Source organism: Chelonia mydas, chromosome 3 (genome assembly GCF_015237465.2).
Source record: "Chelonia mydas isolate rCheMyd1 chromosome 3, rCheMyd1.pri.v2, whole genome shotgun sequence".
NCBI classification, from domain to species: Eukaryota; Metazoa; Chordata; order Testudines; family Cheloniidae; genus Chelonia; species Chelonia mydas.
In genome coordinates this window covers 126,294,788-126,310,162 of record NC_057851.1, presented here as the reverse complement: position 1 = coordinate 126,310,162, position 15,375 = coordinate 126,294,788, and the positions used below count along the sequence as shown (strand labels likewise).

The following is a 15,375-nucleotide window of genomic DNA, read 5'->3' as shown; positions in this document are numbered from 1 at the left end:
CTGCTGAAAGCGTCTGAGCCAGGAGCCTCCTAACTACGAGTCTCCACTGGCCTGGGGAGGGATGGGACTTGTCCTTCCCCTGCAGGGCTGCTGTGGGGGAGAAATGGGGCAGGTCAGACCTAGGTACCTTTTGGGTTGGGACTGCCACAGTTACAATGTTGTGAAATTTCAGATGTAAACAGCTGAAAACTTGAAATTGATCAATTTAAAAACACTCTGTCAAATTGATCAAAATGGACTGTGAATTTGGTAGGGCCCTTACTCATAAGTTAATGGTAACATTCTTTCTTCAGAGGGAAATGTAAGAGGATGCTGGAACAATTTTTATAGTGGGGGTGCTGAGAGCCATTGAACCCAACTGTAAACCCTCACTATGATGGAAACCACTTCAAACCAGGGGGTGCGGCAACACCCACAGCACCCCCAGTTCCAGCACGTATGGGCTTCATTCATACAGGGCCCATTCCAACTGTCATTTTTATTTCAAACTAAAAAAGCAGCCCACAAAGTCTGTGCTTAGATGGGGAATCTCAAGCAGCTCAGTGGTTCAGCTCACAAACAGAGGCATCTAAACTTCATGAGTGAGCTTGAATCTCACCAGGGCAGGCTCTCATATAACATTTCTGGTATTTCTACTTCCAGTCACACCTGAAACGCCTCGCAGAATTGCATTTCCTGTGCCATTTCAGTGCCTGGTTCCTTTTCTACTTGGAAACCAGAAAATTATATATCTACCTTTATGACCATGGAGCATAAAATAGACTTACATCAAGCTCGTTTATAGAAACGGTCAGAGAGGATGTTCTTATTTTTCAGAAGACGCCCATGGTCGAAACCTAGTGAGTTCTTCGGAACTCAGTGTTGCAGACATCCTTTTATATTTCCAGAAACACTTTGTGGTGATACAATTAAGGTTATTACTAATTTCAGAACAGTAACATTGTAGTTGTGAAACAGAGAGAGGGGAGGTAATTTTATAGTGAAGGCTCCACAAAAGCCTTGACCAAAGATTTCCAAAAGTGAACAGTGGTTTCTTGATTGATTGGTACCTATACTCTGGATTCCAATGGAAGGGACTCTTAAAGGCCCTGACTTTGAGGACAGGAGACGAGCACTTTCAGAAAAATCAGGCCCTTTTAAGGTGTCAGTTCAGGCACCCAACTACTAAGGTGCCTAATAACTAGTTTTGTTTTGTTTTTTTTGTTAAAAAGTCTTGGTTCAAATCTTTCCCCACTGCCCATGTTAAAAAAACTATGAAAGCATTGCAAAGATGGATGAATGGAAATTCCTTTGACTCAAATATCTGTGAATTTTTTTTTCTCCACCTCTATTCATTCAGCTCTAGCCCAGGAACTATAATTTCCCTAGAACAACAAAAGTTAATCCAATATGTTAAGAATGTGTCTTAATTTTGCAAGGTTGCTCTCATCCTCTATAGCGAAGCAGGTTCCTCAGGTTTTCTCATGAGGCTCTCATCCTTAGTTGCATTTTATCCTTGTGTGGCTTTAATTCCCCAGCTAAGCATTACTACTGGCTAACAGATCACTGATCAACCTGATGCCACTGTTCGGCCTGAATGCATGAAATTGGCACACACCAGGAGAATTGTTTTCTATGGGGGATGCTAGGCCTTCCACTGGCAAATCTCTGCTCTGCTCCAAATTCACAGCTAATGCTGCGGGGTAACAGCAAGTGCTGACTATAGTACATTACCTTTGGCTCTGTGGGTAGGGTCGGAATGCACAATCTCCTCCAGGGCTCTTGATTGACTTCACCACTGTTGTGACATGTCAAAGGTCTGATTTCCCTGAGTGTCCCATAAGCCTTACAATTCAATATGCCGTGCCAAGCCAGTGAGCTAGCCTTTATCACCCAAAACATAAAAGCCAAATAACCCAATGTCCCTGTTTAACACAAACAGTGTGTTAATGTCCCCACTGCAACCTGCTTTGTAAGGAGTACTCAAGCTACTTACCAAAAAGCTAGTAAATCTGCTCTGAGTCTCCCAAAATTAAATTCCCAATTCAATACCCACGATCATTTCTGCTTGTGAATGGAATGCAGAGGAAGCAGTTGTCATGGATCACAAAATCGCATGGAGCCACATAACAAAACATGAACCAGGAACTGAAAACGCTGCATAGGGTTTTCATTTTTGATCAGATAATGTACCTAACTTTGAATCTCTAGAAGGCATTTAGTGTGTCCGCTACCTGTTAACAGTTGGTAATCTGAGTTCTCTTCAGTGCAAGGCCCGTGAGTAGTTAATTACTGTAGCTAATCTGAGTTACCTGTGAGAGAGAGATACTGTGGTGGTTCAGTAGCCAGGATTCTCCTCTACTGCGATTCCAGAGACAAAATGGAGAATATTATCCCCTTCTTTCTCTTTCACAAATCTGTCAGCACAAAGGATCATTTTCCAAAAGTCTCAGTTTTAGGTCTAAGGATCTAGTAATCCCTTATTTCAACTGAAATGGCTTAAGTGTTTATCTACAAAGGAAATTCTTCTTGATGCTAGAAATTCAAATCTTGTTTACAAGGGAAGACCCTGGTGACTGGAGAACTAGTGGAAAAAGTTGCATCACTGGAAAAGAATTTAAGCTGACCAGTTCATGGGGGAGTGGATGTTCACTAACTGTTTTAAAATCTTTGGGTTTGATTTTCAGAGTGGGAACATCTACGACTACAACTGCAGTCAATGGGAGCTGTGAATGCTCAGCACATCTGAAATTCAGATCACTTGTACAACACCTATTTAACACCATGGATTAATGGGCACTTGGGTCTAACTCTAGTCTATACCTATGTCTGTACTGGTACATGGACAAACCCTTCTAGTGTAGGTGCAGCTTGTATGGGCAAAGAGTGCTTTGCTATCAACTGTCTCTACCATAGGGCTTGTACATTAAAAAATAAAATGGCTCCCCACCTGACATTATACTGGCAAAAGTTTCTGGGGTAGACCTTGCCTTAGTTAAAGGCTCAGCACATCCCCCCCCTCACCCCCACCCCTTTCACAGGTAAGAACTCCCACACATATAGAAGACCCCCAAGAAGTCCTCCAGGAAAAAAACCCAGGAATAACCAGAGTCTAAATTCCTAAGGTAAAAGAGAGAAAAAATCAGAGCCCTCTATTCTCCCCCCCCCCGACTTTTTTTTTTTTAAGTAGCCTTCTTTCTACATGATGAAGACTCAAAGGAAAGCTCAAGATCAGCTTAAATAACCTCTGCAGGTCCCCTTGTAATGAACAGACTAAGTTACCCTCAGGATTTCTCATGGCTATGCGAGGAGATAAAGCCTCAATCAAAAACACTTTTGGGTTATTTGCTGACTTCTGGCAGCAGGATAGTCACAAGCCTGTCAGCATGAGCAGTCAGTGGATCAGCTGTCACAAACCTTGCTTCTCAAACTCTTCAAAAAGGTTCAGGCTGGTAATGCTAGGGCCAGTGAAGATGATGTAGTTTTTTCCTGATGCATTCTGACAAAGGCTCTTGGCCACCATACTGTGGAGTTGGGGCTTGTTCTTCAAAGCATCCAGTCCGTCAGCACCGCCTCCTTCTTTTAGATGGACATAAATCTTAATGAGCAAGTAGAAACAAGAAGACAAGGCAATGTGGTTAGAATGAGTCCGGCAGGAGCAATGCAGTTGCCAAACCCCTTGCTTGGCTTTCACTGGAGAGGAGTTGAAAAATTAAGGCAGTAGATACCTGTTTAAAATGTAACCCTTAATAACCTTTTATGACTGTTTGCCTTTAAATGACTTTGGAATAGCTGGGGCAGGTCTGGAATTTTCTGCTGGGGCAGCTATTGGGAGATACAGATCTATGCCTAAGATTAAGGGCTGCTTGAGGTTGCTGTTGCTATTATGTAGCTGGAAAAGCATTTGTCTGGCAGCAATAAACCATGACTCCTAAAGAAAACTGTATGTTGTGTTGATCCTACATAGACTTCATTGTTGTCAGTAAAGGGAGAACTTGGGACCTTCTGCTCCGAAAACACAGGCCTCTACCAGATGACCAGAAGGAATCTGTCTGCTGGCTTTACTGTAATGGCGTTCAGCTGTATATTCTCTGGCAGCAGACACTAAAGGGTGACATGACCATGCTGATGCCAGCATGACACTTTCTCCAGTACAAACCAGTGATGCCCTTACATACCAACCCTACGTTCTACCTGGAATCTTCAGGGATCACTCTAAGCCCTGGTCTATACTGCGGGGAGGGAAGGGTCGATCTAAGTTACGCAACTTCAGCTACATGAATAACGTAGCTGAAGTCGACGTACTTAGATCGACTTACCATGGTGTCTTCACCGCAGTGAGTCGACTGCTGCCGCTCCCCCATCGACTCCGCCTGTGCCTCTTGCAGCGGTGGAGTACAGGAGTTGACGGGAGAGCGCTTGGGGATCGATTTATCGCGTCTAGCCTAGACGCGATAAATCGACCCCTGCTGGATCGATTGCTGCCCGCCGATCCAGTGGGTAGTGTAGACAGACATACCCTAACTCTCAGCATTTTTGTCCAGATCATGACTTAGAGACAACCCATCAAAACAGACTGAACAAGGGAAAAAGGGTGCATTAAACTGGCTTTAACAGTCTTAAGCATCTGGCTCCTTTCTAGCTGGCTGCAATCCTTACGGATACTATATTACTGCCATAGCATCTTAAAGCTAACAGCTACCATTGTCCAGGCAATGTTCCTTCTGTCCTTCATAATACTCGGTCACCATCCACACAAGGCCATTTAAGTGGATATGCAATGGCAGGAATGGTTTGCCGCTGGTTAAATGAGTTGCTGATGACCTTAATCCGATTTGCAAGTGGACAAGTATGTATAGCACAACTGGCCTGCTTGTTGAGAGGTGGAGGATTGAAATGGCACAGAGGCCAGACCAGTGCCTCACTCTGCAGATGGTCACTCTGGGAATGGTTATGACACGTTAGTTGGGCACTAGGGGAAAACTAACAATGGATGTAAGCTATCAGGCAACAGCAGAGACAAAAAAAATTTTCAAATACTATACAGTGCCTGTATTGCATCTTAAAGATAGGCACATCTGGGCTGCAGGTCCCCACTCTCCCCCCCTACTCCCTCATGGCCCGGGGCAGCCACTTACAGGTAGGAGGCAGTAAACACTGTTCCTCCTCCCTGCCCTGGGCTGGGAGGGGGACAAACCTGCAAGCTCAGAGCCAGGGAAAGAAACTTCCTTAACTGCTACTGAAACCTGTCCTGGAGTGTAAGCTGCTGGAGCTGGAGCCCGAGCTCCTGCCTGCATGTTACACTCTGGAGGAGCAGCTCAGTCTTAAAGGGCCACAGCCTGCACCAAGTGCCCACTGACACTGCAGTGCCCCAGGATGCCTCACTCATCACCTTTGCAGCCAGGGAGCTAGAATCAGTTGCCTGTCCCCACCCTCACTCGCCCGGCAGCCCTGCAGAGCTGTGAGCCCTTGCTCTGTGCAGTTCACCCCGAGGAGCACCCCACAGTGTCTTGTTCAGAGTTATGAACAACCTCCATTCCTGAGGTGTCCGTAACTCTGAGGTCCTACAGTAAACAGGGGCCTTCGGTCTTGAAAGCTGTCACACCAGCACTTCCACCACTGCTAAACTTATATGGGCCATTTACTTAATTCAAAAAAGCATATCCGGCAGAAATCAGTTCCCAGCAGACTCTGCTCAGCAGTGGAAAGCACAGGAAAGACAGACTTTTCAAAGGTGGTGGTGATGAAACCAGGTGTGGCTATATTCAATGGGCTATTCATTTGTATCTGATGTTGCAGGAAGATATAATTTGCGTTGTAAAAATTCTCAGTGGAGTGTGTGGGGGAGAGGCAGCATGGACCCCACAGCCAGCAGGGAAAAGGACCTTTAGCTGGGGATATATTTCAGAAGACTATAACGAGAGGGAGTGAACCTCTAGGTTACCTTTCACCCGAGGAGACCTGGAAAACCGGTGCCTTTGACTCTGTGGGGATCCTGGCTAAGAGGTAATCAGCTATTGCTGTACAGGTACGATTGATGAGGAAGCTACTTTGAACAAAGTCTGTAGCTTGTTAAGTTAGGTCTCAGCCATTAGAAAGTGTATTTTCACTATTGTTTGTTTGTAGCCATTTCTATCTTTATCCCTTCTATTTGGTATCACTTAACATGTGTCCTTTTGTTAATACACTTGTTTTATTTTAAACCAAGTCAGTGCTATGTTTGAAGGAAGGGGTGTGTATACCCTAGTTAAGTTAATAAACTGTAATGTACTGACTCTTTAAAAGAGCAGCAAACTTAATATCTTCTGCAAATGTACAGTGGCAGGGGCTGTGCATTGCAAAGATACACCTCTGAACAGTTCAGAGGCTAGAATTCACAGATTGTTACCTGCTAGGTGAGGTTTGGGCCAGGAAAGCCTTGAGGAGTTTTCTGGGGAGAAAGACAGATTAGTGTGGCAGGGAGCTGACACACACGGTCTAATCACCAGCAAAGCTCACTCTTGCTGGAGGCAGAGAGGTAACACGGCTGTGGGTACCCCAGCAGAATGTTACACCCATGCATTCCCATGGGAAACTACATTATCTTTGTGTGTCAATCTATTTCCAGAAGCAAGTCTAGTCTAAAGCACAGGCACTCTTACAAAGACCGTGGAAGTGATATTTCTCAAGTCTCTGGAAAATTCATTTTACTGTGTGACATTTTTCAGTAGCTATGGATCAGTTGCCATTACAATTAACCACTGCAGTTTTTCATAGCACAGTCTATTGCAGAGACTATAGTCCAACAGCCATCTCCATCTTGAGGAGCAGCCACCGGCTGTTAAAAGTGTCTATTTCTGCAGCCATTGTACCCCCAGCTGCTGGAAGGGAGAAGGAGCTTTCTCTAGTCTTCCTTCTCCCACCAGAGTCTCCTGAGATTTGTTTGGGAACTTGGTAGGCTCCACTTCTTTTCCTTTCTCCCAGTCTCCACTATTTATATCCTCTTCCCTCATGAAAAGCTCTGGTGCCTGCTTTAGTAAGCCGAGTAAACCTGGCATGACTCTTCTCAGTGAAACTGCTGCCCATATGGTTGTGAACAGCATCAGTAAAACTAAGAATCACATTACTTTCACTTTGCTGTTGCGCAGGAAAACCATGAGCAGCAGCAGAGACACTGGAACTGGGTGAAGTCTCAGGAAAAAAGCACTGTCTTGGTTCATGTTTTGAAGGTTATTTTCTCAGCCCTGAGCTAGAAACAATTAAAATTTAAATTCTGCAGAAATTGCCTCCGAAAACTTCCCTCCCACTTGACAGTGGTGAGTGGATTGTTTTTTTAAACCCTAGCTTAATTAACATTTGGAATACACTTTGAGATCCTCAGGTGAAGATGCTATAGAACTGCAAGCAGTGTTGTTAATGACCAAGGTTAATTGAAACTGAGAGAATCTTTTGGGAGGCTATGGAAAAAAGTTGCTGGAGCATTCTCTGAGTAAAAATGCACACAAATGAAACTGCCCAACTTCATGGGCTTTCTTTCTGATCTAAGAACTGAGCTTGAGAATATATTTAATGAGACTCCTTGCATTTGTGCATTCTAACTGCCAGTTATCAGAAAAAATATGACGCAAACAAGGCACTGCTTTAAAAAAAAAATCTAACAAACCTCTAAACAGAATTTAAATATGATGGAAAACTAACTTTTTTTTTTTTAGCTGCCTGATCAACAAATGGACAGACAGTTAATTCTCCTGTAACTTGGCCCTTGAAATATAAATTCACCCCATGTTTTTTTCCCTCCCTCTTTCAAAGTAAAGCTGGTAAATCAATTACAGCTTAATGAGAGAGAGAAGCTTGTTCTATGAGATATTTTTGTGTGATAGTGAAGTGATACAAATTCTTCAGTACACCTTCCCAATTTCCTTTAATACAGATTTTTTAAGGGTACTGGAAATATTCCAGTTTTTTAATATTATGAAGAGTTTGAGCCAATTGTATAGACCAGAGGTGGAATCAGACCTGGACAGCAGCATTTAACATAACCTTTTATATTGTAGAAAAATCCCACATACAACTAATGTGAGATGCTATAACAATTGAAGAAATATCAAGGCAGGGGAGGCAACAGGATCTAGTGGGTGAGGCACTAGACGCAGGAGGGGTGTGTTCTAGTCGCAACTCTGCTATTGACCTGCTGCATGATTTTAGGCAAGTCACTTGACCTCTGTGCTTGTTTTTTTGTTTTGTCTACTTAGATTGTAAGCTCTTCAGGGCAAGAATTGTCTCTTATCCTAACACAGTGGAGCACTCCAATACAAATAATTAATAGTAATAATAGGTTAGTAATATAGAAAGGAAACCCATCTGGGTTGGACGACTCTGGGCTAGAGGTAAACAATTTTTTCTCTCTTAATCTTTGACGTTTTCTCAGACTCATTTCTCCCATGATGAGCAGTTAAAAATGGGAGCTCAAATACAGAACCAACACAAGGGACTAAATGACTTAATATATCTGGAATCAGTGAAATTTCAGATGGCCATTAATGAAAATGAAACACACTGTTTTGCTAGTGAACGTTCTGCCAGTGAGTGAAATGAAATGGGAAACCAACAAAATCTGGAAAAAAAACAGATGGCTCATGGCAAACTCAGGAACACATTTAATCCCATAGAACTTGAGTGCATATGGACTCAGAATAGACTATTAATCAGCATATTGTGGAATAGCATAGCCCTCGGATGCCAGAGCAATACGCTGATCTAGTACAAAAACCAATAGCCCCTTCCCCTGCCACCTCCAAAAAAAAAAAAAACCCCCAACCACATTCTGGAAATGCTGGGCTCACCTGATGAGAGATTTATTGGAAAACACATTACAGTTTGAGAGGCATTTCACATGGTGGCAAGAGAATGGGAATTCAGCCACTTGATTGTCACCAGGGGCTTGTCTACATTTGAAATGCTAGAGGAGCACAGCTTCAGATGTACACATTGAAGCACTATAGTGGCCCACTACCCACGCTGATGGGAGGGGTTCTCCCTTTGGCTAGGTAATCTACCCACCCCCCCCTCCTCCGTGGATTTTTCACACCCCTCAGTGATGTAGCTAAGTCAACAAATTTTTCCATGTAGACCAGGCCTCAAAAATTCCCAAGCAAATATGTTTGGCCGAGAAAACAATGCAGACTGTTAAAAGGCTACTGGGGAAAGAAAGACCGTGAGAGATGAGATGCCGCTGCCACCACCACGGCTTTAGGATCTTGGAATAGACATTAGCACTATAGACCAATAATGTTCCCCAGCACTTGTGCTGATGATTTTACCTTGTGGAAAATCATTCATGCAAAGGATACACAGGGTCTCACTAGAAGTTGGGGAGCAAAAATATACAGCCAGGACAAAAAGCTACATTATGACAGATCTGTAAAGTTCCCTAGAAGCTAAATATAAGTGATTCTGTTGATATACAAAGCTCCGATGGCAAATGTAAAGCTACTGTGAAGCTGCAAATTCCACGTTTGTACAGAATTGAAACACCCCAGGGTACAATTCTCAGATGAAATACATGACATCTGAAAAGAGCAATGGAAGAAGTAATGAAGAGGAGACAAGATTATGACTGTCATGGGCTGTTCACTAGCTCCCAGTATGCATCCCCACACCCCGCCCCCGTGAGAGTACAGAGCAGGACTCTACAGGTACGTATGGAAGCCTGGCTCAGCATCCCCTGAACACGTGCTGGTTGTATGGAGAGGTTTCAGTGGAGAGAGGAAGGCGTATGCTGACCTGGGGAGGCAGCATGATCCAGTGAATAAAACACAAGCCTGGGCACAGAAAGACCTGGCTTCTGGCCCTCATCCTGTCTCTGACTCACTGTATGATCTTGAGCAAGCCACTGAACTTCAGTGCCTCAGTTTCCCTATCTGTAAAATGGGGATAATAAAAACATTTGTCTGCATTGGTAAAGCACTTAGAGATCTACAGAAAAAAGTGCTATATGTGAGCTAAATGTTACTTATTAATAACTTTTCCCCCTCCCCTCCTTTAAGTTGTTACTGACCAAGTTCAGCTGGCATTTGTACTTGGTCATCCCCTTTGAGACGTCTAGCAAAAGGAATGACAGAGCCTGAAGTGTCCTAGCATGATGAAAAGCTTCAACTGCTCTGTTTTGAATCCTTTAGTAACTAGGGTGGCCTGAGCAGGGCAGCTGCCCAGGATACAGAGCCACCGGGAGTGTAAAAATGGGGCAGCACACAGGATCAAAGGCCCAGTGGTGTCAGCCCCCACCCTTGCAGGATCAGGCCCAGTGGTGTCCGGCCAGAGCCCAGGGTGCTCAGGGCTTCCCTCCCTGCTGGATCGTGGGGCAAGTGACCAAAACCGGGGCAGGTTCCCCAGCACTAAGACCCTGGTGGGATGGCAGGCAGGCAGGATGCTGAGTGCCAGCTTGGCTCCTACTGAGCATGCTCATTGCTCAGTGACATCTACTAAAGCTGCTGCCCTTGCTGAGAATTAAAGTTAAAGGGAGGAAAACGGGGGGGAATGGGCAGGGTCTGACCAGGGGGTGGAAACTGACTGAGCCGGGGGTAGTTGGGGGGTGTCAAACAGCAGGAGGCAGGGACAGGAGAGGGACTGAGGAGCAAAATTTTGGGTTGGAGCCGAAGTTCAGGCCAGGGTTGAGGTGCTGCCAGATGGTGGCAGAGAGGGTAACGGTTAGCCCAATGGGATGAGCCACCTGCCCTGTTTGCAAAAATGCGGGGCTGGGGGGGAGACAGAATGGTTTCCGTGCTTAGGAGGAAGTGTTCGGAGAGGAAAAATTAAGAATTCCTGGGTTGCTTGCAATTTACAGCTAGGGGAAGCCACAGCAGAAACAAAGAAGTAAACATTGCACAAGTAAAACATGCCTTTTTCGTCAATAGTCAGTAGGGATAAAACACGTCCTGCTCCCTGCTTTAGCTGCGTTTTCCCGTTTCTCTGACCTACCCTTACTTGTTGCTGCCCCAGCCTCAGTCAATCCTTGTTAGAGAGAGCAGAATAAGGAGCCTCCCTCTGGTCCATCGTTATAATGCTCCAATAACTGGCCAGCCAGGTACACTCACACATTGGGGAACTGACACCTTCATGGCGCACTGGCCCTGGATGCCGAACACAACTGGGCTTTTCTTTTAAAAGGTCTCTAATTTTGGGCTAGGGACAATTTTCAGTTGTGTTCAAACAGACAATAATACAAACCATTTACTATACAGGTGAAGAGAGCAATAGGGAAATCTGCATTGGCTGCAGATCTGGATTGGGGCTGCTGGCGAGATATGCACTGGCGAAGCATGCATCTGATGAAGTGGGTTCTGACCCATGAAAGCTTAAGCCCAAATAAATTTGTTAGTCTCTAAGGTGCCACAAGGACTCCTCGTTATTTTAGCATGTCTACTGTGACCTGTGCTTGTTGCATTCTGGGCTGTGACCCAGCTAGTCTGTTCCTGGCACTCTTTACGGATTGGGGTCATCACCTCAGTGATATGTTCATCCAATCACTGTAACCATGGCACTGGCACTCTCTCATGCTGAAGTACAGTATAATCTGATTTCACAATCACCACAGCTGTCATAAATATAAAGGGAAGGCTAACCACTTTTAAATCCCTCCTGGCCGGAGGAAAAACCCTTTCACCTGTAAAGGGTTAAGAAGCTAAAAATAACCTCGCTGGCACCTGACCAAAATGACCAATGACGAGACAAGATACTTTCAAAGCTGGGGGGGGGGGGAAAGGGTTCTCTCTGTCTGTATGGTTGGTTTTTTTTTGCCCGGACCAGAGCAGGAATGCAGCTTATAACTCCTGTAAAGGGCTAATAAGCAATCTAGTTAGCTATGTGTTAGATTCTGTTTTGTTTAAATGGCTGATAAAATAAGTTGTGCTGAATGGAATGGATAGTCCTGTTTTTGTGTCTTAAGGTTTTGCCTAGAGGGATTCTCTATGTTTTGAATCTGATTACCCTGTAAGGTATTTACCATCCTGATTTTACAGAGGTGATTCTTTTACTTTTTCTTCAATTAAAATTCTTCTTTTAAGAACCTGATTGCTTTTTCATTGTTCTTAAGATCCAGGGTTTGGGTCTGTGTTCACCTATGCAAATTGGTGAGGATTTTTATCAAGCCTTCCCCAGGAAAGGGGGTGTAGGGTTTGGGAGGATTGGGGGGAGGGGGAGATGTTTCCAAGCGGGCTCTTTCCCTGTTATATATTTGTTAGACGCTTGGTGGTGGCAGCAATAAAGTCCAAGGGCAAAAGGTAAAATAGTTTGTACCTTGGGGAAGTTTTAACCTAAGCTGGTAAAAATAAGCTTAGGGGGGTTTTTATGCAGATCCCCACATCTGTACCCTAGAGTTCAGAGTGGGGAAGGAACCTTGACATGATGGCAGAGCGGTGGGATTAACTTGAAATCATTTTGAGATTTTTTTAACCAGAAGCACAGATTTTAAAAGGAATTTTTTTTTCCTTTGGGCTGCTGGAAAGCAGGTTTTAAGCTGAAAGGCTTGGGGGCCAGAGCAGAGACAAAAGGGAATTGTCTTTTGTGAGCTGGAGTTTTCTCTACCTAAAGGCAGGGTAGTTAACCTCCTGCAGGGAAATTCACAAGTCTTCACAGACCTGAAGTTGTTGTTTTTTACCTACAAAAAGCAACTAGAGGGGTTTTCTGTCTATTTGCCTGGAGACAAAGGTGTTAGATTTTTTTTTTAAGGATTTTTCTTTAGGCTGACAATCACTATCCGAGAACATAGGTATCCGGTTACAGCACTATATATATAGAGAGAGAACCTCCAATTCTCTCCTGTGGGCAGCCTCTTTGGCTGTTCCTGCCTTGGGCTCTGTCAAGTTTGCCTCTCTGTTTTTCACTAACTTTACACTCAAGAGTTAAAAATCAAACAAATAAAAAAAAAACCTTGGCTTGTCAAAAAAAAAATTTTTTTTGACAAGCCAAGTTTTTTTGTTTGTTTGTTTGTTTGATTTCTAACTCTCGGGTGTAAAGTTAGTTAAAAACAGAGAGGCAAACTTGACAGATCCCAAGGCAGGAACAGCCAAAGAGGCTGCCCACAGGAGAGAACTGGAGGCAGCGAGAGAGACAGAAGAAAAAACCCAAGAGGCTGCCCCCAGGAGAGCTATGGAGGCAAAGGAAAAAAAAAATGGAGGCAAGGGAAAAAGAGAGGAAGCATAAACTGGAGTTGAAGAAGGTAAGGGCTGAGCGGAATCTACTGGATAACCCTAACGATCCTTCCCCAACAATCCACAAACGGGAGCGACTATGTCCACAGTATGATGAATCCAGTGATATTGCTGAATATTTTCTCACCTTTTGAAAGACTGTGCACTCTCCATAAAATTCCTGAAGCTCACAAGATGACCACATTAGTCGCGAAATTAACTGGAAGAGCTCTGGACGTATTCTATAAGATGCCTATTGATGAGGCTTCTGACTATAGTAAGTTCAAGGATTTGGTTTTAAAGCAATTTCAAATTACATCTGAAACATACAGAGTAAAATTTCGAACCCTTAAGAGAGGGCCTGGACTAAGTAATGTGGCTTATCTAAACCAGATGAAGGATCTGTTAGAAAAATGGGTCCAAGGAAGGGGTGTCACTAGCTTTGACGGAATGTGTGATTTGATAGCTCAGGAGCAATTCCTGAATATGTCCAAGGAAGAAATAAAACAGTGTTTATGGGATAAGGAAATGGACTCAGCAGAAAGTCTTGCTTCTTATGCTGATTGATACGAGCAGTCCCAGACCACCAGAGAGGCGGGGCAAGCCGGAACAAAATGGGTGGAGGGAGGAGAGAGGAACAACCCTGGACGCAGTTGGAGCAGATACCAGAAGGGACACCCTCAGACCACACCCTACTACCGGGGGCAGCCCAAGGCCCCAACTACACACCAAGAAATACTCCAGACACTTTATTGTCCTGCCAAACCGTTCTCCAGCAACCCACCTCGTCCCAGTGACCCATCAGCTGGACGATGTTTTAAATGTAACGAGCCGGGGCATGTGAAGGCCAACTACCCCAAGAACCCCAACAGATTAATTCATTGCACCGGAATCACACCAGAGGTCCTCAGGCCCAGATACCTCCCAGATACCCTCAGAGCAGAGGGAACCTGTGAGTGTGGGCGGGAAGAAGGTCACCGCATGAGGGACACCGGAGCACAAGTGTTAGCTATCCATGCTTCCTTAGTGGACCCAAATTTAATCGACCCAGAGATCCAAGTGACAATTAAACCCTTCAAGTCCAACTCTTTCAATTTGCCTATAGCCAAGTTGCCTGTCCAGTACAAGGACTAGTCAGGAACGTGGACTTTTGCAGTCTATGATGATTATCCCATCTCCATGCTGTTGGGGGAAGACTTGGCCAATCATGTGAAGCTAGCCAAGAGGGTGGGAATGGTCACCCACAGCCAGGCTAAGCAAGCCGTCCTGCCTAGCTCTGTTCCGGAAACTTCTACCAGGACCCAGTCAGAGGTGATGGACCCAGACCCCATGCCAACGTCTGCAACGGCAGTAGTGGATCCAGTCCTAGAGACCCAGACAGAGCCAGTCCCGAAACAGGCAGCAGCCAATAACCCTACAGAAGAGGCTCAGCCGGAGCCTGAACCCCAACATAGTGCACCAGCGGAGAGCAGTTCACAGTCATCGAAAACAGCCCCATCCCCTACATCGCTTCGAGAGGAACCAAGCCTAGGTCCACAATCCAATGAGGAACTAATGTCTCCAGCATCAAGGGAACAGTTCCAGACCGAACAGGAAGCAGATGAAAGCCTCCAGAGAGCTTGGACGGCGGCCCGGAGCAACCCACCGCCTCTCAGCTCTTCTAATCGATCCAGGCTTGTTGTAGAAAGAGGACTTTTATACAAGGAAACTCTTTCTGGTGGACACCAGGAAGAATGGCATCCTCCGAGACAGTTGGTAGTTCCAACTAAGTACCTGGTACTTGAGCTTGGCCTATGATCATCCTAGTGGCTGTGCTGGGGTGAACAGGACAAAAGACCGTTTGGGGCAGCAATATATGTTCCTCTGCCTCCACACTTAGGTGTGAGAGGATACTATAGGGATGTTAAACGATTGTGTGAAAAGTAATGTGGCAACTAAAAGTATCATATTGTAGCTTTTATTGTCTACATACTGTACTGATATGCAAAAATAAATGCATTATCATTACTCTAATATTCTAACTCATTATCTAAAAAACCCCTTAGAGGGCACAAATATGCTTGCTCCACTCGCCCAGGGTGCTAAAATGCCTAGTGACAGCTCTGGTAGTTCCAACAGTCTGCAGTGAGCAGATGGGGGTGTAGTTAGCACTATTAAGTGACCTATTAATCACTTACATTTACACAAATCTGTTAAATAAAGCATTCCAGAGTGTTGGTGAGGGAGAAAT

At 44.7% G+C, this 15,375-nt stretch overlaps 1 protein-coding gene across 1 annotated transcript in view; it reads right to left on the bottom strand.

Moving 5' to 3' along the window:
- The window catches only part of PGBD5 (piggyBac transposable element derived 5), a 97,986-nt gene that overhangs the window by 25,543 nt on the left and 57,068 nt on the right, over window positions 1-15,375 (bottom strand). The window contains exon 4 of the mRNA XM_037895222.2: window positions 3,397-3,577. Within this exon, the coding sequence (XP_037751150.2) occupies window positions 3,397-3,577 (181 nt within the window). The remainder of the gene's footprint in view (window positions 1-3,396; window positions 3,578-15,375) is intronic.